At 39.8% G+C, this 27,522-nt stretch overlaps 2 protein-coding genes across 7 annotated transcripts in view; one reads left to right on the top strand and one right to left on the bottom strand.

Annotated features, from left to right (window-relative positions):
• The window catches only part of rpn2 (ribophorin II), a 43,088-nt gene extending 32,128 nt beyond the window's left edge, over positions 1-10,960 (top strand). Inside the window, exons 17-18 of one of the 3 annotated variants that reach the window (XM_033041670.1) lie at positions 9,160-9,224; positions 10,630-10,960. In XM_033041670.1, the coding sequence (XP_032897561.1) occupies positions 9,160-9,187 (28 nt within the window). In that variant the 3' untranslated portion in view covers positions 9,188-9,224; positions 10,630-10,960. Of the gene's footprint in view, positions 1-6,389; positions 6,468-9,159; positions 9,225-10,629 lie in introns of all 3 variants that reach the window. The other 2 variants (XM_033041669.1, XM_033041671.1) reach the window with 2 other exon arrangements.
• An 8,492-nt stretch (positions 10,961-19,452) lies between these two features.
• Positions 19,453-27,173, bottom strand: ghrh (growth hormone releasing hormone). Of its 4 annotated transcripts, none has more exons than XM_033041665.1 (7): positions 27,040-27,173; positions 26,828-26,929; positions 25,657-25,776; positions 24,489-24,593; positions 24,263-24,379; positions 22,640-22,725; positions 19,453-20,408 (listed from the first exon to the last, which is right to left on the bottom strand). In XM_033041665.1, exons 2-7 carry the CDS (start codon positions 26,902-26,904, stop codon positions 20,401-20,403), a joined length of 513 nt encoding a protein of 170 aa, XP_032897556.1. In that variant the 5' UTR covers positions 26,905-26,929; positions 27,040-27,173; the 3' UTR covers positions 19,453-20,400. The 4 variants fall into 4 exon arrangements, with proteins under 4 accessions (XP_032897556.1, XP_032897558.1, XP_032897557.1 ...); XM_033041667.1 differs by having other exon boundaries at positions 22,640-22,722; XM_033041666.1 differs by having other exon boundaries at positions 26,828-26,925.
• Positions 27,174-27,522: the final 349 nt, after the last annotated feature.

The following is a 27,522-nucleotide window of genomic DNA, read 5'->3' as shown; positions in this document are numbered from 1 at the left end:
TGCACAGAACATTCCTACCTAAAGGGTAAAGTTGAGTGTAACATATTATGGACCTTCTAATATAATTAAATGCTGCATTATCCCCAAGCTTAAAATTTGAATCTGATGCATTTATTCAGAGGCAGTTTTGGCTTTTATTAAAGATTGCAAACACTGGTCCAACAAGAATAGTAAGCTGAAGAGATAACCGAGCACTCATCATGGATTGGCAGAAATCTCCACAGCCATTTTAACTTGAACAACTATGGCTTCACAAAACTATGTTTAATTTGTCACTGGAGGATTGAGGCACCCTAATTAACAATGGTGACACCAAACACATGCTAACTTTGGAAAAAATCTTTCCTTGTCTGAATAGAGCACAAAAGTATCGTGGACAACTTTGAATTTGACTTTAGAGTTAATCATTTAAGTGCCCATTGCATATCTGTATATTTTTAATGGTGGTATATTCAGCAGTATTCAAGACTAACATAAATTTCATGGAAATTACAACTAGCCAAAAACTAATTTGGTAAGTGTTGGTACATATTTTGAAAAGAAAACAGCAATAATATTTGCCTTGCAACTATTTCCCATTATTATTTGAGGCTGAATGTATCTAAATGTGTTTCTAGCTCTCTTGCAGTGTAGGTATCCAGTAGCTGAAGTTAATAGGATTAAGCTCTACATTCATTTACTTCAGGAGCTTCCAGAACTGATCCAGCTCTTCCCTTTGAGGAAGGTGTCATTCTGATGGGATCCATTCTGGTGGGACTCTAATGAAATATATTAAGAATTAATACAGTCACTGATGTGCAAATTATAAGGGCAGAAATTCTAGTGACAAAATACAGAATTCCTTTGCCTAGTTTTTGTTTTGAGTAAGTTGATAATGGTTACATTGCAAAATATTCTGTTGTATAGTTATGACATTCCTCACCGTGACCAACACTTAGCAAGAGGAAAACAAAACTCAATCAAAACTGGATATTGAATGAAAATGTAATTGAAGCAGTGCATCTCATTCAGGGTCTACTGAATGAAATGTATCATTCTAACACAGCATCCACGGGATCATATTAGGTAAATTGGTTGCCAACACTTTCCTTCCTGGTATGGTTGTTTCTAGAAATGGTTATCGAATTTAGCAGCTGATTGGTGCACCCTTTATTTGCATGGTAATTGTTTCGGAGCATATTTTTAAAAGGCGCGTGCAATCATTTATTTAAAAATATTGATCTTTTGTAACGTCTTTATCACTTAAAACAGACAAAATTAGGATTAACGTTTTACTTAGTATGTAGCACATTTTGACTTGTTCCTCTTAAACCCTTCTCTGCTCAATGCAATAGATATCCCTTGCTGAGCACACCTGCTCACTGCATGGTACACACCATATTCCAAGCAGTTTCAAATAGTGTGTGATTGCATGTATTTGATATGTAATTTTAAAATAATCAGCGTTGAAATTTGAAATGTTTCAATTCATTTATTCATTGTTGTATTGAAGAGTAATTTACACTTTAAAGTCTTCTATTGCATGATTTGTTGATCACTTATACAATCGGGTCCTTGCGATGATTTGGCCTAATGGAATTTCTTAATAATTCCCTCCCCCCCCCCCCCCCATGGCATTTAAAAAAGCTGTTCACATAATATTATCACTTTGGTCCATCATCCCTGTGCATAATGCCCACATGAATCAAGTGACATGGGTACTTATGCCATTTGAGATATTTCAAGTGACATTTCAGCAGTAATCATGCAAGTATAACTTGATTGGTATTCTTGCACTAGAAATGCCTAGTGTTCCCTCAATCAAAGGTACGATTCAAAACCCTGAGTATTGTTTAATTAGTATTCTAATGCAAATGTCATGGTCAACTTGCTGTTTAGAGCTTTCCTGATGCGCAGTTGAGAGTAAAATGCTTCAGTTAGGTTCATCCATACCACTTGAATTGAAAGCATCTCATCTTTTTAGCACATTTTTAAACTTTTAAAATAATCCAAGGCTCAGTAGAAGTGTAATCAATCTAAAATCAACTACCTCAGAGGATAAATAGTAACATAGTGAGAGACATGAAATTTACAGGTCTTAAGAGGAAGAAACAAATGTAACCATGAGGCCTAGAAACGATGTTGTCATTTTGAAGATGTGAATTGCCTATGAAGGGATTTTAAACACTGGTGTGAGTTTTTAATTTTAGGTCATTTGGGCACAGAAAATAAAATTATGGTCATTTAGCAGGGAAACATCCTCTTCGGCCCATCTTGTCCATGCTGATCAAAGTGCCCCATCTAAGCTAGTCCTATTTGCCCAAGTTGACCCATATCCCTCGAAACATTTCCAAGCTCCACCCATAGCGGCACTTTCAGGGAACTGTATACCTGTCTGAAGAAGGGTCTCGACCCAAAACGTCACCTATTCCTTTGCTCCATAGATGCTACCTCACCCGCTGAGTTTCTCCAGCATTTTTGTCTACCTGTCCACTTAGATCTCTTTCCTTTACAAAACTCTCCAGGATCCACGTTTACTAAAATTCCTACCCTCATTTGACTTCCCAACATACAACGCTGCACGTAACGGCATTAAACTCCATGAGTGGCACATTGGCTCACCTGTAAAGTTGCTGCCTTACAGTGCCATAGACCTGGGCTCAATCCTAACCACGTCTGCATGGAGTTTGTATGTTCTCCCTGGGTCCACGTGGGTTTTCTCCGGGTGCTTCAGTTTCCTCCCTCACTCCAAACACGTGCAAGTTTATAGGTTAATTGGATTCTATAAAATTGTTCCTAGGGTGTAGGACTGATTAGTGTACGGGTGTTTGATGGTCAGCACAGACTCAATGGGCAGAAGGGACTGTTTCCATGCTGTATCTCTAAACTAATTGGCCATTCTCAGCCCACTTGCCCAACTGATCAAGATCCCATTGAGTTTTTTTGATAACCATCATCGCTGGCAGATATCACCTACTTTTAATGTCATCTGAAAACTTACTAATCATGCCTTGTACATTCTTAATCAATCGTTGCTGTAAACCACAAACAATAATGGGCCTAGCAGACGCACTAACAGTCAGTCCTCCAGTCCAAAAAAACACCACCCTCCATTTCCTTCTGTACCAATTCTGTATTCAGTTAACCAGCTCTCCCTGGATACTATGCAATCTAACCTTCCAGAGTAGCCTATCATGCAGAACATTATCAAGGCCTTGAAGTCCATGTGGACAATGTTTATGGCCTTGAACTCATCAAAACGTTTGGTCACATCTTCAAAAACTTAAATCAAATTCGTAAGACACAATCTCCCATGTACTAAACATGCTGACAGTCCCTAATGAGTCCCAGTCCATCCAAATGCATATATATATATCTTGTTCCTCTCCAGTAATGCCCTCCCACATTCCAAAGACGTGCAGGTTTGTGGATTAATTGGCTTCTGTAAATTGTCCCTAGATAGAACAAGTGTACAGGGTGATTGTTGGTCGGTGTGTACTCGGTGGGCCAAAGGGCCTGTTTTAACACAGGATCTCTATACTAAACGTGCCTACCACAAATGTCAGGCTCACTGGTCTATAATTCCCAGGCTTTTCCTAGCAGCTCTTAAATAGAGTCACAACATTAGTCACCCTCCAGTCATCTGGCACCTCACCCATGTCTAACAATGATTGGCATCTCTCAGCTAGGGTTCCCACAATTTCTTCTCTAGTGTCCCTGGATATATCTGATCGGGCCCGGGGGTTTTGTCTAAGACATCCTTGACTGTAATACACAGTCCTCATGACAACAAAATTAACTGTCCCAAGTTCCGCAGCCATCATGCCATTCCACTGCAATTATCTTGAAACTTGGGCAGTGACAAGGGTAATTTTTCAATAGCTTGGCATTGGTTATTAAACTTATACTGGAATTTGTACACAGGTAAAGGTTTGGCGTGTATTTGGCTTTTTAATCCACATATGTTGACACCGAAATAATAAACAGTTTAGTTTTGAGTTAATAATCACAACTGCATTTACATAAGGATCTAGGATTAATGAGGAAGCTATGTTTTCGTATTTTGGATTTTTTTTTAATGTATTAACTTTGAATTGAAATCGTGCAGAGTCTGGTCTGAAAACTTATGAAAGTTCTGACAAAACATTTCAAAATGTTAGTAATTATTGATTTTAGTATTTATAGGCCGGCCGCAAAATGTTTCTCGTCTTTTAATGTTTTTAATTTGAGAAATTTGCTGTTGAGATTTTCTCCTTCCCTTTTTACCACCTCTCTTAAAGGCAATGATGTGGGAGAAGGTCATTCTCTTGCAAGTTACCATTCCTTGTGACCTTTGACAATGTTATGCTCTCAATTATAGCAGCCCACAAAGTTGACCAATTCTATTTACAGGCTGTAATATAAAAAGAGTAGCTGATACACACTGGGGTATTACAACAAGTTGCTGCTCCACTGTCTAACTCTCTGGGGAATCCACATGTGGACCATGGCTGGTAACTAAGTTCAGAACATAGAGCAGTACCGCACAAAAAAGCCCATCAGCCCTCAATGTTTGTGCCAAACATGATGTCAAGTTAATCTGATTTTATCAGCCTGCATATGATCTTTATCCCTCTAGTCCTTGTACTTCCCTGTGCCTAACTCAAAGCCACTTGTACGCCACTATTGCACCTGCCTCCATCATCACCCCTGACATTCCAGAGAAAACTATCCAAATGTATCCAACCTCCTTGTAGTTGAAGCCCTCTAATCCAGGCAGCGTACTGGTAAACCTACTCTGTACCCTATCCAATACCTTCACATCTTTCCTGTAATGGGGCAACTAGAACTACATGTACTACTCCACATGCGTCCTAACCAAAGTTTTTTAGAGCTGCATCATGACTTCCTGACTCTTGTACTCAATGCCCCTTTCAAACTTATCACTCGCAGTGAAGCTCAGTAATATCCAGACTTGGGTATCCTTTATTCCTCTTCTCCCCACTGGTTCCTCTTCCAGTTATCTTCCAGTTGCTAGCTTTACTACCAGTGGTAAATAGATTCTCTGCTAATTCTAGTAAAGCCCATCTTAATTTTGAACACTTCTGAAATGTTACATGCTAAGGAGAATAAACCCAGCCTCTGTAGTTTGTCACAACACAGAAATCTCTTATTTCCAGGATACATTTGGTAAGTACCTAAACCTTTCTGATATGGTCTGGAATCTGTAATCAATCTGTAATCTTGATTCTCCAGCTGAGACATAGTGAGTGGTTTGTAGAGGTTTGGTGCATCTTATAATTTCTGTTTATGCAATCCTGGCTGGCGTTTACTTTGTCTTCTCAACTTATTCTGCACTTCAGTTTCCTTTGTTAATCATCATAAGCAAGCAGGGTAACCGAAGTAAGTGTTTGTTTATGCTGCAGGGTGCTTTACAGATGACTGATCATATCATGTTGATGAATTCCTGTTGGATATATAATTTTAGTAATGCATTTGAAGGTAATGCACATAGAAATAGATTACCTGTGTTGTCTCAGAGGAGCTTCTGAGTCATGGGGGAAATCTATTTTAAAGCATGTACTCTTTCAAAATAGTGCATAAATACAGTTATTATTAGACTGATTCCATGTTCCAAAGGTTTCCAATAAACTTCAGTGGTTAGTTCAGTGGTACAATAAAATAATGTTGTTTGACACCTTAGAAGATAAATCTTTACATAATAGTGTAGTCCCAGTGATCAATTTGTTTGCTACAGTTCACTGCAGTGCCACTGGCTAGAGGGGGAAAAAAGACGTCTTTATTCTTATAATTGCTCTCCTGTGGGAAGAGAAGAAGGATGAATGAAGAGAAGAAATGCGGCAAGCTGCACTGTCTGATACCCCCAATGATAGAATATCTTACCAACAACCACTTTTTAAAACATCACCTTCTTCGGTGGGGTGAATGGGAAGCCAATTAAATTGTAGTCCAGTGAGCATCTTGTGAACAGAAAACGTATAAGGTCCAAAATGTACATTTATCCGAGAATTATCATGACTCCAAACGGAGCCCATACCTTTGAGGAGAAACATTTTGGTCTGGAATTCACATTTTGCTTTTAAATATAGTTTATTAAAATATTTGTAATAAATTACGTTTTACATTTAATTAAAACAGTAACTAAATTTATGTATAGTAAGAAAATTGTTAAAGTAAAAACAGTGGGAATATTGAAATTAAGAATAAACCATAGTAAAAAGCGAGTTCCAACTATTTTGTTTATGTGGACCAATAGTTTGTCTTGCTTGTACATAGAGTTTTGTACATCAGCCCATCATCAGTGGCACTTCAATGAAGAGGCTAGTTCAGAGCTTTAATACTGAATGGTATTCCCCCGCTCTTAAGATCTTTTGTTTTCTCTAAATCTATATTCCTTTCTCCTTTGCCAGGATTGCAGCAGAACAAAGCAGTAGATTGGCAAAATATAGGACTCTTCGGTAGAAGGGTTTCTAATCAACTTAACCCAAGTAAGGGTTTTAAATGCATCAGCTGTGTGTGTAGCGAATTACATTTTCTGATGTGCATTTGTCTCGTTAAATGTTTTTCATTTCTGTTGTGCATGGCAAAATATATTTTTTTAAGTTTACGGTAAGGTTGTAGTACTTCATTGTTAAAGTTACGTTTGTTCGGTTCATTCAGACTTCCATTTGATGTAATCTGGATCGAAAGTTCTTTTTCTGCCACCTTAACGCTTATTTTGATATTCAGTACTCCTAAAAATTCAATTAATTTTATTTATCCTGTACCCAAACATCAACCAGGAACTTGAAAACAAGAATATCTTGATGAATGTTTTCACCTATTGCTTTGCATGTTGCGAAATTGGTGGGCTATAAATTGTACTAATTTAATCAATAACTGGAAACGGCAATATTAAGGCTCGAAGGATTGGTATTTCACAATGGTGATTTGATGATAACAAATGAGCCTGCAGATGTTGGAAATGTAAGCAAGGATGGAAATGCTGGTTGAACCTTTCCTGTCATGCAGCATCTGTGGAGGGTTTGCAGTTTTTAAAGCTGAGCTGGAGGAGCATAAGACAGGTTAAAGCAGACCAGGTGATAAAGAGCATGAGTGAAATGCCTTGCTGATGGTTAGTAAAGAAACTGGGTGAGAAATGGATATGTTTAAATAATTGGAAGCAATTTACCTGAAGTTGAAGTTAATGTTCATTCCAGGAGACTGCAAAGTTCCCATCCTGCGCTTTGACAATTAGTTAAATGGCGACGAGGGCACAGTGGTGAATTTGCAACTAATTAACCATATTTGCCTGATAAATTATTCCAGCCCTCAATCCAGGTTTCATCCAGGCATGTTTCTCCACAGTTGACCAGAATTACCTGCATGTTGTGTTGCATGCTACATTTTTATGTTTACATATTTATTGGCTGTTTTTATTTGTATATTTTTTTATTCCAATGGGATACAGTTATTTGGGAATAGTGACAATAATAATCATTCTGGTATTCATACAGATTTGGTTGAATAAATCACCATGTTGTAATCCTTTAACTCTCTGCATCAATAGTTGTATTCCATTTCTGTTTCAACGGTATTGCAAAGATGGCCACTGCTTTTTTTTAAGAAAAAAAAAGCAATGGCATAATAAATGAAACGGAACCAGGATTATATTCTGCAAATCAAGGTGACTTAAACTATATTTAGTCTTTATCTTTCTTCAAGATTGCTTCAAGTTATATTTTAAATTTGAGTGTAATTTAGTTTGAAATGAAATGGCCGATGTGTACTTTGTAACTCTGAACCCTTTAAAAGATTCTGAAAGTCTACACATTCTGCACATTTTAACAAATCTTGGCACTTATTTTTATAACGCCATTGCGATTACATTCAAATCATATTAACACAAGTTAAACTTGCTGGCCTCTTCCATTTTTCTTAAATCTTCATCTCAAATGTATTACTTTGGAAAATGTGAGATCTGTGAATACGGATAATTGTTCTCAAAATGGGTCCTGCTTAAATTCCAATAATCTGGCACTCCTGCACCAGCAGATTGTCCAAACTATCGGATGTTATTCCTACTAATGTCCCATGGCAATTTAAGTTTGCAGTCTAGTCCATAGGAAGTGTCTTGACCTCAAATTATTTATTTCCCTCCAGACATGATGCCTGCCCACTGTGTCCCTGCAGCAGTTGTTTTTTGCTCAAGGTTCCAATCTTGAGCAGTCTCTTGCATCTGCACTTTTGATTTACATTTTCAAATGCTGTACAGTATTATAATTGTAACTTCTAATGAGCGTGTGAACCCAGGCTTTGGTGAATTAAAAAGGAGCACGGTCAGCTGATGACCCAGACAAAAGCCACCAGAAATTTGATAAGTGGCAGATTATTCACATTTCACTGTACTGGAGTTGTACAGGCCTGTGTCACTTGGTTTAATCTTAATTCATAATTACACTCAGATGATCTTTCATGAGAGAATATTATTACACCAAGTAATAAGTTCACAAAGTTTGGCTTGGTAGGCTGTTCTGGATGGTTAGATCGTATGGGATCTAAGGAGAGCTAGCCGACTGGAAGAAAATTGGCTTCATGGAAGGAAGCAAAGGTGGAAGGTTGTTTTTCTGACTATAGGCCTGTGACTAGTGGTGTGCCTCAGGGTTCAATGCTGGACCCATGGCTGTTTGTCATCTATATCAATGATTTACATTGGAACATACAAGCCATGATCAATAAGATTGCAGATGACACCACGGTGGATGGTATTGCAGATAGTGAAGTTGGTTGACAAAAATTGCAGCAGGCTCTTGATCGGTTGGGCAGATGGGCTGATGGAGTTTAATAGAGAGAAGTGCGAAGTATTGCATTTTGGAGGTTGAGGGGAGACCTGATAGACCTGATAGAACTGTACGCAATTATGAGAGACATTTTCCCCAGGGTTAAAATGTAAAATACTATAAGGCATAAATAAGATGAGAGGGGGAATGTTTTTTTGAGAGATGTACAGGGCAAATTTAGATTGATAAGTGCCTGGAACGTGCTAACAGGTGATGGAGAAGGCAGATACAACAGTGTTTAAGAAGTCCTTAGGCGCATGAATAAGACAGGCAATGGAAGGATATAGATCATGTGCATGGTGAAAAGGATTTTTTAAATTGGGCATCATGTTCAACAGTCATTTTTCCTGTCTTGTTTTAGAGCCAGTATAAAGGGAAGAGGGGGATGAGGTGAGACAGACCAGTAGGAACCAAGGAGAGGTGGAGGTAGGTGGATGATGAACTGAAGCTGGGGCGGGTGGGGAGTGGGAGGGGTGTCGGGTGGAGCCAGGTTGGGGGAGGGTGAAGGGTGGATAGAACCAAGATTTGGTGGACGAAATGAGTCAGTAAAAGGCAGATGGAGCAGGAGGCAAACAAAATGAGGGGTTTATGGGATATGGAAGAAAAATGTGAGGATTACAGGTGTATCAGAAGTTACCTGAAATTGGAAAATGTATTATTCATAACATTTGGATTGCAGACCACCATCAGAATGAGGTGATGTTCTTCCACCTTGTGCTGAATTTCACCTTGGCAGTGATTGACAGACAAGTCTGTGTAGTTATTGGAATTGCATCCTAATGTATGTTAACTTCCCTACCCTCATTGAACATCTTCTAGCATTGAATTGCATGCTGCCTTGTTTGTGGCAGGAGATAATAATGTGACGGTGACAATATCTCCTTGCATGAACTTAGAGCATCCAATATAAAATCCAGAAAAGTGTCATTCAAGTAAAATGCAGTCACTGGGGATTTGCTCTTCCAGTTATCTTGCAAACTCCAAATTAGAATCTTTTGAATTTGTGGTCAAAACCAATACTTCCATAACATTGTCATAGCTTAATGAAAATTGGTTGAAAATGTGCCAATGCAATGGTTAAGGACTCGCTGTCGAATACAGCAATTTAGTCCTGAGTATCCGAAGTTCCATCAGACAGTCTGCCTCTCAAACATTTCCTGTTTCATAATGTTTAAAACTTCAAATTCAGTTTGGCATCAAATTCTGCAATAATCAGATTTGAAAGTTTTGCCTTCCTTGTTGAATGAGCAATTTAGTTAATCAGTTTTAAATAAAGGATGGGTGGAATGTTTATGAAGTGGTTTCTCTCAAAGACTTTCTAAAGGCAATCACACTTTAACCACTGACACATTGAAAAATACCTCAACTGAGACTTTAAAAAAAAATTATGGTGTCTGGTTTGATAACTATGAAGCAATCAGGATAATTATATGCAAAGTGTTTGTATAATCGTTTTAAGGTTCTGGCCATACCTAAATTCCTAAGATTCTGTAAATTTTTATTAAGATGTGTTTTGATTAGTAGGTTCTACTGTTCGAAAAAAGATGCCTCACGGAGGTGTTTTACACGAGTTATGTACGATATGCAATACACACAATCATTTGTGTCATAAAAAGATGGTTAAGAGTTGGTCAGAATTTGTTAAAACTAAATATGTAGTAGAAAAATAAATTATTTGTTTTGAGGGGGTGTTTCTCAAAAGGATATGCTGCGTTTACTGATTCAAGACATAAAGTTTAGTCACAGACCAGAAAACACAGAAACCTAACGTATTATAATTTTGTGCAACATGAACCAACAATCTAATTTCCAAAATCTGATTTTCTTTTAGATTGGGGAGTCAATAGGAGCACTTGAAGAAGAAAATCTGAAGATAAGCTTCTTTCTAAAGCCTGCAGTTGTGCCACCAGATTTCTGAAATTTTATTGTAATTTCCTTTCTCGAAGTGGTGAAGGTGTTTTTTTAAATGCATTGACATTTGGGCCACGTGAGGCCGCCTCTGATATTTTCCACAAGTAATTTGCTGCACTTCAGTGTTGGTTTCCTTTGGCTGTCTCTGATGGTACATGTGTGATATCAGTTTATTTTCTGCAATAAATGAGCAGAAAATGAAATTGTCAACTTTATTGAGATCTTCAATAAACTTTAAAGTTTCTCGAGTATGTGCTTCTGAAGGCTGTTATCATTTCACAGCGTAGTTAGGTGGTTGCTAGCCAGTGTTCGCTCGTTCTTGGCCTAAGAGCATCACCAGAAAGTTCAGCTTTTATAGCCCCCGATCACAAATTTCCTTTTGATGGTTGGGATATTCTAAAATCACCCTGCATAAAACAATGCACATGTCCGCCCAATCTATCTAGTGATCATTTGTTAGAGGATGGTTGTGTTGACCAGCAGCAAGTGGGATAACAAATAAGTTGACATGTTTATTAAAATGTCCGGTTAATAATCTATGTATGTCTCTGCTTAATGGGTTCGCCATCAATCATCAGGCATTTTTAATGCCTGTGTCACCAGCACACAGTACAGTGCCCTCCATAATGTTTGGGACGAAGACCCATCATTTATTTATTTGCCTCTAGTCCACTATTTGAGAAATGTAATAGACAAAATCACATGTGGTTAAAGCGCACGTTGTCAGATTTTATTAAACGGCATTTTTATACTTTTTGGGTTTCACCATGTAGAAATTACAGCTGTGTTTACACATAGTCACCCCATGTTAGGGTATCATAATGTTTGGGACACATGGCTTCGCAGGCATTTGTATTTGATCCAACGTGTTTAATTGGCTCTTTAATGCAGGTATACGAGAGCTCTCAGCACCTAGTCTTTCCATCACCTTTGGAAACTTTTATTGCTGTTTATCAATGTGAGCACCAAAGTTGTGCCAATGAAAGTCAAAGAAGCCATTATGAGACTGAGAAACAAGAATAAAACTAAGAGACATCTGCCAAACCTTAGGCTTACCAAAATCAACTGTTTGGAACATTATTAAGAAGAAAGAGAGCACTGGTGAGCTTACTAATTGCAAAGGGACTGGCAGGCCGAGGAAGACCTCCACAGCTGATGACAGAAGAATTCTCTCTGTAATAAAGGAAAATCCCTAAACACCTGTCCGACAGATCAGAAACACTCTTCAGGAGTCAGATGTGGATTTGTCGATGACCACTGTCCACAGAAGACTTCATGAACAGAAATACAGAGGCTACACTGCAAGATGCAAACCACTGGTTAGCTGCAAAAATAGGATGGCCAAGCTACAGTTTGCCAAGAAATACTTAAAAGAGCAACCACAGTTCTGGAAAAAAGGTCTTGTGGACAGATTAGACGAAGATTAACTTGTATCAGAGTGATGGCAAGAGCAAAGTATGGAGGAGAGAAGGAACTGCCCAAGATCTAAAGCATGCCACCTCATTTGTGAAACATGATGGCGGGGGTCTTTATGGCCTAGGTAGTGTATGGCTGCTGAAGGTACTGGCTCACTTATCTTCATTGATGATACAACTGCTGATGGTAGTAGCATAATGAATTCTGAAGTGTACAGACTCATCCTATCTGCTCAAGTTCAAACAAGTGCCTCAACTCATTGGTGGCAGCTCATTCTACAGCAGGACAATGATCCTAAACATACTGCTAAAGCAACAAAGGAGTTTTTCAGCAAAAAAATTGTCAATTCTTGTGGCCAAGTCAATCACCTGATCTGAACCCAATTGAGCATGCCTTTCATATGCTGAAGAGAAAACTGAAGGGGACTAGCTGCCAAAACAATAATAAGCTAAAATTGGCTGCAATACGGGCCTGGCAGAGCTACACCAGAGAAGACACCCAGCAACTGGTGGTGTCCATGAATCGCAGACTTCAAGTAGTCATTGCATGCAAAGGATATGCAACAAAATACGAAACCTGACTACTTTCATTTACATGACATTGTTGTGTCCTAAACATTATGGTGGCCTGAAATGGGGGGGGGACTATGTATAAACACTGCTGTAATTTCTAGATGGTGAACTAAAATGTATAAAAATGGACTTTATTAAAATCTGACAATGTGCACTTTAGCCACATGTGATGTTTTCTATTACAAATCTCAAATTGTGGAGTACAGATGCAAATAAATAAAAGACGGGTCTTTGTTCCAAACATTATGAAGGATACTGTATATATTATTATTTCCCAAAAGACTACAAAATGCGCTGCAGTTATTCACCTGGGCTCCACCAACTGCTCCCAAACACATCAGCTCTACCACTGTGAAGAACAAAGATATCTAGCATCTGGGACCACCACTAAATGCACATTTGCCTTCAATTTGAACACCATGCTGATTTGGAAATATAGATGACTTGTTTTAAGGGGGGGGGGGGTGGTGTTCGTTATTGCTGATTGCTGTAACTGAGTAAGGGGATGTTAATTCATGTTTTAAATGTTACATCTAAGGTAATATATGAAAGATAAAATAGATACTGAAAGCATGATGATAAAGCCAACTTCCTGCAGCACTTCACATATTTCATCATGGATTGCATTGTATTTGGAAAGAAAGTAGCGGGCACAATTCTTTAGTGTTGTCTGTGACCATTGCCACCACCTAGCAGTCACTGTTGTATCTGATATCTATTATAAAGAAGCCCATAACAATGAGGGTAGATTGTATGCCATTGATCCCAACATCATAATCAGGTCTAAATCGTGGAACAGAAATGTGTAACATTTCAAAAAGACTGCTCACCACCTGATAGGCAAGAATTGCTAGTCTTTCCATTGATGTATGGTCTTGGAAAATAAATAAATAAATAATCAGGGGAATGTGCTATACATTGTGCATTCTCAGTGCCATTGACTTATCTTTATTTTCAAAATAAAGAAAATAAACTTCATTTAAAAATCTTTAACATGTGGCCTTGGCTTCACGCTAGAGACTCTAGTTCGATCCTGACCTAAGGTGCTGTCATTGTGTGCTTTGTAAGTCATCCCTGTGACTGGGTTTCCTCTGGTTTAACACAGCACTGGAACGGGTCTGTTGGCCTGCAATATTTGTGCGAAACATGATGCCTAGTTCAACTGATTTCATCCACCTATACATGATTCACATCCATTTATTCCCTGCACTTCTATGTGCCTATCTAAAAGCCTCTTAAATGTCACTATTGTATCTGCTTCCTCCACTACTTCCTGGGCAATGCATCTCAAGCCTCTACCACACTATATATTAAAAAAACTTCCCCTGCATCTCTCCATTAAACTGTCCTCTCGCACCTTATGGCGATGCACTCTGGTGTACATTTCCACCCAGAAAAAAAAAAGCATATGACTCTTTACCCTATCTATGCCTCTCATAATTGTATATACTTCTACCGTCTCCCCTTCAACCTCTGACATTCCAGAGAAAACAATCCAAGCTCTCCCTATGCATGACACCTTATAATCCAGGCACCATTCTGGTAAACCACCTCTGCACCATCTCCAAAGCCTCCGCAACTTTCCTGCAATAGCGCAGCCGGAATTACACACAGTATTCCAAATGTGGCCTCATCAACGTCATACAGAGCTGCATCATGACTTCCTGACTCTTATATTCAATGCCCATAGCAATGGAGGCAAGCATACCATACACCTTCTTCACCACCCTATCTACTTGTGCTGCCACCCTTAGCGAGCTATGAATTTGGACTCCAAGATCCCTTTGCACATGCTGTTAAGGGTCTTGCCATTAACTGTATATTCTCTGTACATTCAACCGCCCAAAGTGCAACATTTCACGCTTGCTCAGGTTAAACTCCATCTGCCATTTCATCACCCATTTCTGCAGCTGATCAATATCCCATTGTATCTTCTGACAGCAATCCTCACCATCTGCAACTCCTTCAATCAGCCAACTTACTGACCAAACAATCTACATTTACATCCAAGTCACTCATATATATCAAAAACAGCAGAAGACCCAGTGCACACCCCTATGAAACTCTACTGGTCACAGACCTCCAGCCTGTCCAGCCAGAATATTTTCTTCCACCACAACCCTCTGTCTCTATGAATAAGCCTGTTCTGAATCCATATGATCAAGTCATTGTGAATGCTGTGCATCTTATATTACCAATTTCAACCTCCTTGGTCATCCACTGTTCTCTTAACTTGTCCTTATCCCTTCTCCTCGCTGGAACATGCTGATCCTGCACTTTGATCAACTGGCCTTTAAGCAACTCACATGTCACCTGTGGAGTTACCCAACAACCACTGCTCCCAATCTACATTCCTTATCTCTTGCCTAATGACACTGATCAGTTTTATCCTCATTTAGTACCTTCTCCCAAAATCCAGATATGTCCCTATTCAAAACAATCTTAGAATTTATGGAGTTGTATTCACTATCTCTAAATGTTTCTTCCACCACAACTCCAATTACCTGGCTTGGCTCATTTCCCAATACAAGGTCCAGTATGGTCCCTCCTCGAGTTGGACTTTAAACACCTGTTTAAAGAAATCTCCTTGGATACACCTGATAAATTCTGCCCCGTCTAATCCTCTTGCCCCGATATGTGCAAATACATGTGAGTGTATGTATATACATATGCATATATACACACACATATATATATACCAATGAGGTAGATAGTAGTTAAGGACCACTCTCTAGTTGTAGTAAGATGATTCAGTCAGATTCAGATGATAGCAGCTGGGAAGAAACTTTTCATGAATCTGGAGGTGTGCGTTTTCACACTTCTATATCTTTTGCCCGATGGGAGAGGGGAGAAGATGGAGTGGCCAGGGTGCGACTCATCCTTGATTATGCTGCTGGCCTTGGTGAGGCAGCGTTAGGTGTAAATGGAAGGGAGGTTGGTTTGTGCGATGGTCTGGGTTGCGTCCACAATTTAATGCAATTTCTTGCGGTCTTGGATGGAGCTTATTCCCAAACAAATATATTACTGCTGTGGAGTGGTACCACCTGGGTGGAGAGAATGATGTTGAAACAATTTCTAGCGCAGGAAAGGGGAAGTGTTTAAAGCTATGGAGAATTGCTTAGCATGTGTGGAACAATGTATTCCTTTCTATTAAAGAAAAGCCATTTATTTAAATTTGTCATTGGGATATGGACAAGTGAGGTCAAGGTAATTTAAAAAAAAGTAGAAACATGTTAGAAACATGGAAAAACATAAAACGTGAAGCCTTTAGGATTAGTTGAGACACAAATTATTCCATGCTTCAAGGATAAGTGGCTGAGCATCGGTAGCAGAGCGTTGGGAAATGAACACAGCAGTGGCTACGCTTTGAATTTAATAAAGAGCAAACATAAAAAACAATCAGTCAAATTATTTTCTCTGAGCTGTCAACATCTATAGTTTGAATTGTTAGTTTTATAGTCAAAAGTATTAACATTTTGATACTTGGATATGAAACACCGACTTTCACTATCCAGTGCCAGCTTGCAAGATTTACAAATTAAGTTTATTTTGTCTGCATTCCTGAATGAGATATCCAACTAAGGATCGTATCGTGGCCCCAAATTCCCCGGGAACTGAAATTGACCAATGACCAAATTAATTTAATATCATCTACGAATGGCCAACAGACTGTGAAGCTATGTTTTCATCTAGCAGTCCAGTCCAAGACAGAGGTGAAATGGGGACAAATCAGAATGAGGAGAGTGTTCAAAATGGAACTGCAGATGCTGGAATATCGAAGGTACACAAAATTGCTGGGGAAACTCAGCGGGTGCAGCAGCATCTATGGAGCGAAGGAAATAGGCGACGTTTCGGGCCGAAACCCTTCTTCAGACTGATGGGGGGTGGGGAAAGAAAGAAGGAAAAAGGGAGGAGGAGGAGGAGCCCGAGGGCGGGCGGATGGGAGGGTGGGAGGAGACAGCTAGAGGGTGAAGGAAGGGGAGGAGACAGCACAGGCTAGCCAAATTGGGGGAATTCAATGTTGATGCCATAAGGACGCAAGGACCCCAGACGGAATATGAGGTGCTGTTCCTCCAATTTCCGCTGTTGCTCACTCTGGCAATGGAGGAGACCCAGGGCAGAGAGGTCGGATTGGGAATGGGAGGTTGGGGATCAAGGGAAGATTTGACAGAGATAACATCATTCATCTTTCCATCTACATTTTGCATTTGGTGTCAGTTTATCCCAAAGGTGTGTTGTCCTCAGAGATCATTTTTTCTACTTTTTGCCTAGTTTTAGGTTTGCATAAAAATATTGTTTGCACTCAGCTACCACATTCAAATCATCTCTCAACACTGTCTAGTCTTCTTATAATTTTAAACATTTCTATTCAAACACCCAAAGCCTCTGCCCATCTGTAGTGAAAGAAATAGTGCTCTGTCCCTAGTCATGATTGCACAGGTATTAATCTAGTAGATGGTTCTTCCTGGAACCATTCCTAGATTATTTATTATCATCTGCCATAGGATAGAATTAGGTGGTCTTGCTGCGATCTTATGCAAGGACACAATTGAATTTTCCCAAAGGCCTCATTTAACTTGATATTCAAAATTATTTTATTCTATTTCATCGACAAGCTGATTCAAAGTGTTAGTATGGGTGCATTAGACAGCTCTATATTATATGTATCTCCATGTTAGATTTGGTTGTGCATGAGGAATAATAATTTAATGACTTGCATGAGCTCTGTCGGACTGAGTTCAAAAGACTTTGTTAGCTACGTGCAGAAGATGCAAATTGTTTTTCATGTATAAAGGCTTATTTGATTTCAAAAGTAGTGCAAGCTTTTATCGATTCATTATTACTGCTGTTCATTCTCCAGGCCAATGGGGCATATTCGAATATCTGTCTCTGATGACTTGAAATTAAACTACTTCTCTCGTAATTATTTGGCAAATATGGAGAAATCTCTTCCTTGGGTACCTGTAATAGCCATAATAAGATTCAGTTCAGTCTAATTTATTGTCACGTGTACCAAGGTACAGTGAGAAGCTATTGCTATCCAGTCAGCAAAAAGACAACGCATGATAACTATTCATCAGCGGTTTTTACACATGAACAGATGTTCTTCATTTGGAGCTATCAATTTTAAGTAACTGGACAATTATAGATTTTGTTTTTGTAGGAAAGAACTGGAGATGCAAATCGAAGGGAGACACAAAATGCTGGAGTAACTCAGCGGGACAGGCAGCATCTCTTGAGAGAAGGAATGGGTGACGCTTCTTCAGACTGATGTCAGTGGAGTGGGCGGGATAGAGATGAAATGCAGTCGGAGACAGTAAGACTGTAAGACTATTGGGAGAACAGGGGAGGGGATGGAGAGAGAGGGAAAGCAAGGGCAACTTGAAGTTAGTTGTTCATACTGCTGGGGTATAAGCTACCCCAAAAAATATGAGGTGCTGTTCCTGTAATTTGCACTGGGCCTCACTATGAAAATGGAGGAGGCCCAGGACAGAAAGGTCAGATTGGGAATGGGAGGGAGAGTTAACATGCTGAGCAACCGGGAGATCAGGTAGCTTTAGGCAGACTAAGTGGAGATCTTCAGCGAAATGGATGACACAAAGCTGGGGGGCAGTGTTAGCTGTGAGGAGGATGCTAGAAGGCTGCAAGGTGACTTGGATAGGCTGGGTGAGTGGGCAAATGCATGGCAGATGCAGTATAATGTGGATAAATGTGAAGTTATCCACTTTGGTGGCAAAAACAGGAAAGTAGACTATTATCTGAATGGTGGCCGATTAGGAAAAGGGAAGATGCAACGAGACCTGGGTGTCATGGTACACCAGTCATTGAAAGTAGGCATGCAGGTGCAGCAGGCAGTGAAGAAAGCGAATGCTATGTTAGCATTCATAGCAAAAGGATTTGAGTATAGGAGCAGGGAGGTTCTACTGCAGTTGTACAGGGTCTTGGTGAGACCACACCTGGAGTATTGCGTACAGTTTTGGTCTCCTAATCTGAGGAAAGACATTCTTGCCATAGAGGGAGTACAGAGAAGGTTCACCAGGCTGATTCCTGGGATGTCAGGACTTTCATATGAAGAAAGACTGGATAGACTCGGCTTGTACTCGCTAGAATTTAGAAGATTGAGGGGGGATCTTATAGAAACGTGCAAAATTCTTATGGACAGGCTAGATGCAGGAAGATTGTTCCCGATGTTGGGGAAGTCCAGAACAAGGGGTCACAGTTTAAGGATAAGGGGGAAGTCTTTTAGGACCGAGATGTGAAAAACATTTTTCACATAGAGAGTGGTGAATCTCTGGATTTCTCTGCCACAGAAGGTAGCTGAGGCCAGTTCATTGGCTATATTTAAGAGGGATGTGGCCCTTGTGGCTAAGGGGATCAGTGGGTATGGAGAGAAGGCAGGTACGGGATACTGAGTTGGATGATCAGCCATGATCATATTGAATGGCGGTGCAGGCTCGAAGGGCCAAATGGCCTACTCCTGCACCTATTTTCTATGTTTCTATGATTGGCGAGCCTGTGCTTGGTCTCGCTGATATGCAGGAGTTGACACCTGGAACAGCGGATACAGTAGATGAGGTCGGAGGAGGTGCAAGTGAACCTTTATTGTAAATTGACAATTGTAGATTCTTGGTTTAAAACTAATTTGTCATCATTTATAGTGCATGGTGCTAAATTATATAACATGCAGAACAGAAAGCTGATTGGAAGATGTGTATTGGAAATATTTGTATCTGCAATAAACAGACAAATACATATCAATTTGTAAATGGATGTCCTATATTTGTAATTTCAGACATGCTGGTCAATGATAAAACAATGACTATATATTTTCAAATACATATTTCATCACACAATCGTATAGATTTTCCTTCTGGCAGGGTGTGATTAATTACAAACGAAACTGCAACAATTAAAACTATTATATATTTGGGTGTAAATCATCAATAGCATTTGCAAGAGTTACATTTAAGCATGTACATATTTGCATTATTATTTGAAACAAATTAATTCCAGGGTAAATATGATGGCCAATTTGTTGAACATGTAAACTGTCCACTGGAGGAGAAAGCTGATAGTGCTCATGTAACATTAATCCTGGGTTACAATTGTGTCACCATATTAAGTATTTGGTGAAGACGTCGTTGGCATTTCAGATTGCAATGGAGTATTTCTCAATATTGCAGGGTTGGAATGAATCTCAATAGGTGACCCTCCACAATTGATACAACGCGTATAGTCTCACACCATTTTTCTGAGGAGAGCTAGCCTCCTTCAATATTTGGTATTTAAATATTATTAAATACGACTTTCAAGTATTGTTTTGGATTATGTGCATGATGTTAAAGTATAAGAACACGCTACTTTTATCACAAATTAAATAGTCATGATTTCCAACAATGAAGATGAAAGCCATGAAGAATAATATAGAAGTGATGGCAGTAACCTGGTCTGTATGAATGTAAGTGGCAGAATCGCATTAAGCACAAATGCAAGTGAAAAGGAATAAGACTTTACTACTCACGCACATATAACATTAACATAATATCAGAAATTCCAGCACCAAAATAATGTTTCCTGCCAAATCTATCGATAAATTTAGTGTACAATATTATGCGTCAAAAATAATTTCATGAAGGATTTCTCTCCGAAGTAAAACACACGAACCATTAGGGTGGAGATTTATCACTTCTTCCATCATTTCATTAATTAACTGTGAAGGAAAGAAAACAAATCATTTGCATTCATTTTTGTACTTGAGGAGATACAGTGACGAGATTTAAACAAAATGTGGGAGTAGGGAATGGTGGTGGCTGACGGGGTGCCAGGTTAATTAACCATGAAATCCACACATGTTGGGTTTTGGATTCTCCAACACAGAACGTGAAATCCATTCTTTGAATGAAAGCACTTCAATTACCCAATTCCAAATGCTTAGGTTAAAGTTTGCAAAACCCGATCTCTCCGAGCCCCAAGATTACACAAAGATGGTGTAATTAAAAGTGAAGTTCTGGTATAAATCATGGCAATGTTCATGCATTTTGTCCAAACAAGACCCAATGGAAAACTGGCTCGCAGTTACTTATAACGAATTGGGAAATATTCTAGTCTCCTTAATTTATGTTATTGTATTCCATTTATTAATTAAAAAAGTTGATGAATTAACATCTAGGATATCATTAGTTGATGAATCTGGTGTAAAAGATAGGCTTTGGTTCTATCTTCCAAAGTTGCCTGGAGCCATCCTTGGGTAGGGTCTACTTTATGCATTACTGTCAATATTTACCATAATAAGTTAGTCATTTGATACATGACAATCACAGATCTGATCTCCCACTGCATGGACAGCAGCTAATGAATAGGAGCATTGTGTGCAATATTACCTACATTAGAAGCTATGAATATACTGCCAACATTCTGGCCACAACGTAGAAGCACAATATGCTTCATCACAAAGTGGTCCCAACACTTAGAGACTCTTAGCTATGATGGTTGGAGCTTGCCTCCCTGCAAGCCAACCTAGAGTGGCACAGTGGTAGAGTTGCTGCCTCACAGTGCCAGAGACCCGGGTTTGATCTGGAAAACAGGTGATGTCTGTACGGACTTTGCACGTATTCCTTGTGACCGCGTGGGTTTTCTCCGTGTGCTCCGGTTTCCTCCCAAATTCCAAAGACATGCAGTTTGTAGATTAATTGGCTTCTGTAAGTTGTCCCTAGCGTGTGGGATGTGAAACTGGAATAACATAGAACTACCGGTAAACTGTGCAGTGAGATTATCCCGGCAGGCCGCGGCAAGACCCACCAGCAAGACTAGCTCGCCCACCGTGGACTGAGGACCTGCCCAGAGACACCTGGTGGGCAGCGTGACCGGACGCAGGAGGACCCAGCAGGCCGCAGCCTGTAGAGAGGAAGTCATGGAGCCCAGCCCCTGCTTGTCCCCCGTAGACCAGGGCACCGAAGAGTTGAAGAGAGTGCCAGTAAGCAGACCGGCTGCGGTAGGCAGTGCAGTGCCTCAACGGAGGAGTGGGCCATTAGAGGCCTTGCAGCTGCCAAGGGCTCATCTAGACCGGGCGCCGCTCCAAGAAGCCAAGCATGTGGATCGGACATGGCCTATAGTGGTGGAGCAGGAGTAGTGGACACCATGGCTATGCTTGGCCAGGCCAACCCTGCAGCGCTGCCAGGACAATGGTCAGGTCAAGAACCCTGCACTTACAACAACTGGGACTTGAAAATGGTAGCAGATCTGGTGTCTCTGTACACCATTTCGGTATACTACTAAAATACACGTACTCTATATGCTTAATTAAGATGTATCTAAGTGCTTATATATAGAGATGCTTGTACTAAACTGTTGACAAAAATGAATTTCACTGTACCTTTGTACATGTGACCATAAAGTGCCATTGAACCATTAATGTAAGGTGGATCATTGGTCGACCTGGACATGATGGGCTGAAGGGCCTGTTTCCATGCTGTATCTCTAAACTAAAGTAAACTAGAGGGTTTGGGTCCTGGATTGACGTGGGCTGCACCAGGCAGTTTCTAGAAAATGCTTTTCTGTAAGTGTTGTCTATTTTTCAGCATTTACTCAGCTATTCAGTAGATATTGGCATTCAGCAGAGTGACAAGATCTTGCTTCTTCATAAGTGATGCTACCTATTGCCACTATGTTCCAGATCTCCACGTCGACACTCTATATTCACTCAGGTACTATTTACTCAATTGTGATCTAAATTTCACAAAGAACTGGATCTGTTGTGAAAGTGACTCTTATCAGTGATCACAGATCAAATGCAATTGATCTCACATGTAAACGTTTCAGCATCACTGACCATCTGCTGTCACTTATCATGAGTGCAGGAATTGGAGGACGAACTGTATTCCAGTATTATCTTCAAAAAAGCAGGTGAGAAATTGAAGAGGAGTTCAATAACAGAAAACTTACCGTAAGTGGGGATGGTGCCATAATCTGCTTCCAGAGGGGCAGAAATTATCTCAGGGAGCTGCTGCATATTTATATTTTCAAGTCTGCTGTAAATCACAACAATCATAAACTCCAATCTGATTTTTAAACTACGGAGAATGTTTTTTTTTTAAAGCTATCATTATTACCAATAATTGATCCCACTTCTGTTAAGCATACAAATATAGTTTTGCAAAATGGTTCATTGAATTGCACACTGGACTAACAGCTGAATGTAGCATTTTCATCTTTCCTAAAACTAATTGTAGAGTGGTTGTGTGTTCAACTGCATCAGCAGCTCAGCCAAATCTACTTACATTCTTCCAATTTATTATAGTTAATTTCGGCACCAATTAGTTACTTTGCTACTCGTTATGATGGATGCTTTCCTTTGTCTTATATTACAATCATAGGCATAGAGTTATACAGCATGGAAACAGGCCCTTCAGCTCAACTTGCCGATGTCAAGCAAGATGCCCCATCTACACTAGTCCAACCTGACTTTCTGGCAGCTTGTTCTATATACCCACCACTTTCAGTGTGAAAATGTTGTCCCTCACATTCCTATAAAACCTTTCCCCCCTCACCTTAAAGATATGTCCTCTGGTTTTTGATTCCCCTAGTCAGGGTAAAATACTCTGTGCACCTACTGTATCTATTTCTTTCATGATCTTATGCACCACTAAAAAATCATCTCTCATCCTCTTCCACTTCATGGATAAAGTCCTAGTCTGCCCAACTTTAGACTTTACTTTAGACTTTAGATATACAGCAGGGAAACAGGCTAGTGAGTCCGCGCAGATCAGCATTCACCCCTAATACTAGCATTATCCTACACACTTTAAGGACAATTTACAATTTTACTGAAGCCAATTAACCTACAAACCTGTATATCTTTGGAGTGTGGGAGAAAAGCGGAGCGCCCAGAGAAAACCCAATTGTTCACAGGGAGAACATACAAACTCGATACAGACAGCACCCATAGTCAGGATTGAACCCAGATCTCCGACGCTGTAAGGCAGCAACTCTACCGCTGCACCACTGTGTCGTCCTGCGTCACTCTTCCTATAATTCAGGCCCGTACTGTATGTCCTGGCAACATTCTCCCTGCACCCATTCAAGCTTAACAACATCTTTCCTATATCAGGGTAACCAAAACTGAACACAATACTCCAGATGTGGGCTCACCTACATCCTTTATAACTGTAAGATAACATATCAACTTCTATACTCAATACCCTGACTGATGAAGGTCAAGCCTTCTTGACCATCCTGATGCACACCACTCGTTACTGGCCTCCAGCCTTCCACCATCACCCTCTGCTTCCTATAATGAAGCCAATTCTCTATCCAGTCAGCTAGCTCTCCCTGGATCCCATGCGATCTAACTTTTCAGAGCAGCCAACCTGGCTGAAATCCATACAACAATGTTTACAGCTTTGTCCTCATCATCTTTTTTGGTTGTTAATTATTAATAACTTGCTTCTTTGTGGTTTATGTGGAATCAAGATAAATAATCTTCAAGTTAAAAAAAAGTAAATGCACATTATATTCAGTGTAAACCTTGAAATGTACAATGCCAATTGGCTCGAGTTTGAAGTATACCTTTGATTACCCAGAATTGCAGCCAAGTAGTTTCTAATTGCCATCTGTCTCTGGTATCGAGCATAGTTATCTGTAAAGATGTCATCAGAATGTCTCTTGGCTAAGACATTATCATCCCTATTAAAAAAAAGATAAAATTAGATCCAAATGTTACACGAGGTCTGACTTGAGCATTTCAAGTCATGTTAGTCAAAATAAACTGATGTAGGTGTCATTGCTAACTCACCCCAATCTTTGGCCCATGATAGAATCCAGCAACCTCCTTGCAGAAATCTGGCCCAGCACCTTCCTATAGGTGTTGGTGAATACTGCATCTGCGTGCCTATCAGTCCTGAATGAAGTAACAAATCGCAAGGACTCTTGAGAATTCAATCATTTTCATGCAGAACTGATAAGACATATAAAATGGCCGCATTTTTATTTCAAAGCCAACTTCTCGCAACAAACAAACTACAATCTGAGAAGCCTTTTAGCTTGTTAAGCCTCAATGCTTATTTGCTTCAGAATATTATTTCTTCTAAACACCAAAGAAAGACCCAATCTAGCCAATTTCCCCACTTAGGACAACCTTCCATACCTAGAGGTAAATTATATATTGACACAAGGAATTGCAGACAAAAAAAACACAAAGTGCTGGAGTCCGAATGGTCAGATTTGTTACCTAATCTACTGTGCTTTCGGTGAGACCTCATCAATCCTTACATAATTGCACTACCTTACTCGTTTCCCTTATAATAAATGGTGAGACATTAATTGCCTTATTTCTTGCTTGTTGTTCTACCTTAATGTTCTCTTTGTTCACGAGGACCTCTAAATTCCCATAAATGGTATAATTCTCACAATATAACTATGTATATTGTAATTTCAGTCTATGTAGCAAAGTTAGTATTTCACATATCCCAACATCTACCTTCTTTTGATCCAAGTACTTAACTGGCGTTTCTCCCTCATGTTTAAACTGGCAATTTAATCAAACTGGGATAAGTAACATATTGTCAAGTTATAGAACTGAAAGATAATCAACGTGTTGGTTTATCTCTAACGGACGAAGGTCAGAATATATGTGTGTGGGTATAATTATTTTGAAACTATAAATGTTTATAAAGGTCTGAAGAGGGGTCTCGACCTGAAACGTCACCTGTTCCTTTTCTCCAGAAATGCTGCCTGACCAACTGAGTTACTCCCCGCTTTTGTGTCTATCTTCGGTTTAAACCGGCATCTGCAGTTCCTTCCTACACATTTTGTACATTTACAATTGTTTTTAGGACCTGATTATACAGGAAAATGGGAAATTGGGCTCAAACCATGCAGGAACTAAACGGATAGAAATGGAACTGTTAACAATGTGTCTATCGGAATGTACTGCGGCTTGTGGGCTGCCAGTCCGGACTCACCGTTTCCCAGTGGAATCCACACCGGACTCTTTGTCCTCATAGATCCCTCCATCCTGCACCATGCCGGTCTCCTCTGGTGAGGTACTGAGCAGTTGCCGCAGGTTCGACCTGTCTTCAAATCTATAATTACACAAACTTAGTATCGATTGAAAACAAGCAGCAATCTAACGAAACAGTCGAAAGTCGTTTTACACGGGACCCCTGTAATACCAGTTCACAGAGGGGAAATTATATTCTGTATCGCGACACGATTGTAAACGAAAGGAAAATGTTTCAAATCCAAGTTGCAAAATGGCTTAAGGTACGAAACATTGTGTTTTATTTAAACCCAAACAAACTACACTCGTCATGTTTAAATGAGTCGCCTTGCATTTTAAGACAGCTGGGGCTCACAACACATCTATTCATGCCAATAATAATTGGGAAATTACCACTGAGCAAGAGATAGAACATTCGCTCCGTTGTTTTTAGACTTTCCCATTCAGAGACTTTATAGTGTCTTACTTACAATTGTGAGAGAGAGTCTAAAGACAAACCTTTACGAGCAGACGATGGTGAGTCGTGTTTGTAAGGGAACGTTTAATTGACTTTAAATGAAATGACTGTTTCATAGCAGAGCTGCAAACACATTTAAGTTACTAAACTTTACGGATAACTTAAATCCAATCAAATATATTCTAGCAAAACACAAAATGCTGGAGTAACTCAGCGGGTCAGGCACCTGTGGAGGGAATGGACTGACAACGTTTCGGGACGGGACCCTTCTTTAGACTATGGTCACTATAGGCTGTGGTATATATATAGGCAGGGGGTAAAAAGTAAATAAAACTGCAGATGCTAATATCTGCAACAAGAAGGGGAAAACTGGAAGAACTGTCACCCATCTGTAGAAAGATAAACCAGTTAGCGTTTCAGGTCGAACACCCTTCAGCGGCGCTGCCTGTGCAAAGATCATGATGGGGGTGTGTTCCACCTCAAACTTGAATTGTTTCTCTCTCCACGCATGCTGTTTGACTGCTTGGGTTCTTCCAGCATTTGTTCTGTCAGTCGGGGCGTTTGTGTCTGTAACCAGTTCTGCATAATACCAGACGAGGTCTTATACAATTTATAAACACCATATATGTATATATGTAGACGGATTATATTACAATCGCTGTACAGCCAACCCCACCTTAAAGCTGGATACACCGGCGAACACACCGTGTGTACAATAAGGGAGTAGAACAGGAGGGAGACTTTGTCCAACATTTTCTGTCCAAAAGAAGAAATCTACCTTAGAAATAGGGAAAAAAAGACATTTAAACAACATTCAATTATCAAAACCTTTGCTTAAAAGTTTGCATTTTAAGTCTAAGGTTGAAAGCGCCGCCCGATGGAACTTACTGCTGTGATGAGCTGGTCGGTCGCGGCGAGCGTCCCGATTTAGAGCTCGGATGTGAGAAGATGCTTTGAAGCGGGTCCTCGGCTGAATTTATAGTGTTCTCTGAGCCTCGCATTGTCAGCAACGAGCAACCCCTTCGTATCTGGGAGGGAGGAGACAGCATGCCATTGGTTGCATCAGGTATGAAACATCCTGCCCTCTCCACACACAGACAATTTCCACCAGAGGTCTTAATTTTCGAGATCACAAACAACACTTGGACTTCTTATGTTTTTGTATCTCTCTCTCTCAGTCTCTGATAAATGAATACCTAATCCGAAGCATCTCATTAATAGGTGGAAGGTTTCCATACCCTATTTCTCCCTTCACTTCATTAAATACTATTTGTCATTCATTCCAGATAATGTGGCTCTTTTCCGTCATCTTACGGCGGGAAGTTGAAATATTAAAGGGTTAAAGTTAAAATTTGCAGTGAGAAAATTAAA

Source organism: Amblyraja radiata, chromosome 23, assembly GCF_010909765.2.
Source record: "Amblyraja radiata isolate CabotCenter1 chromosome 23, sAmbRad1.1.pri, whole genome shotgun sequence".
NCBI classification, from domain to species: Eukaryota; Metazoa; Chordata; class Chondrichthyes; order Rajiformes; family Rajidae; genus Amblyraja; species Amblyraja radiata.
This window is presented reverse-complemented; position numbering and strand designations above follow the sequence as displayed.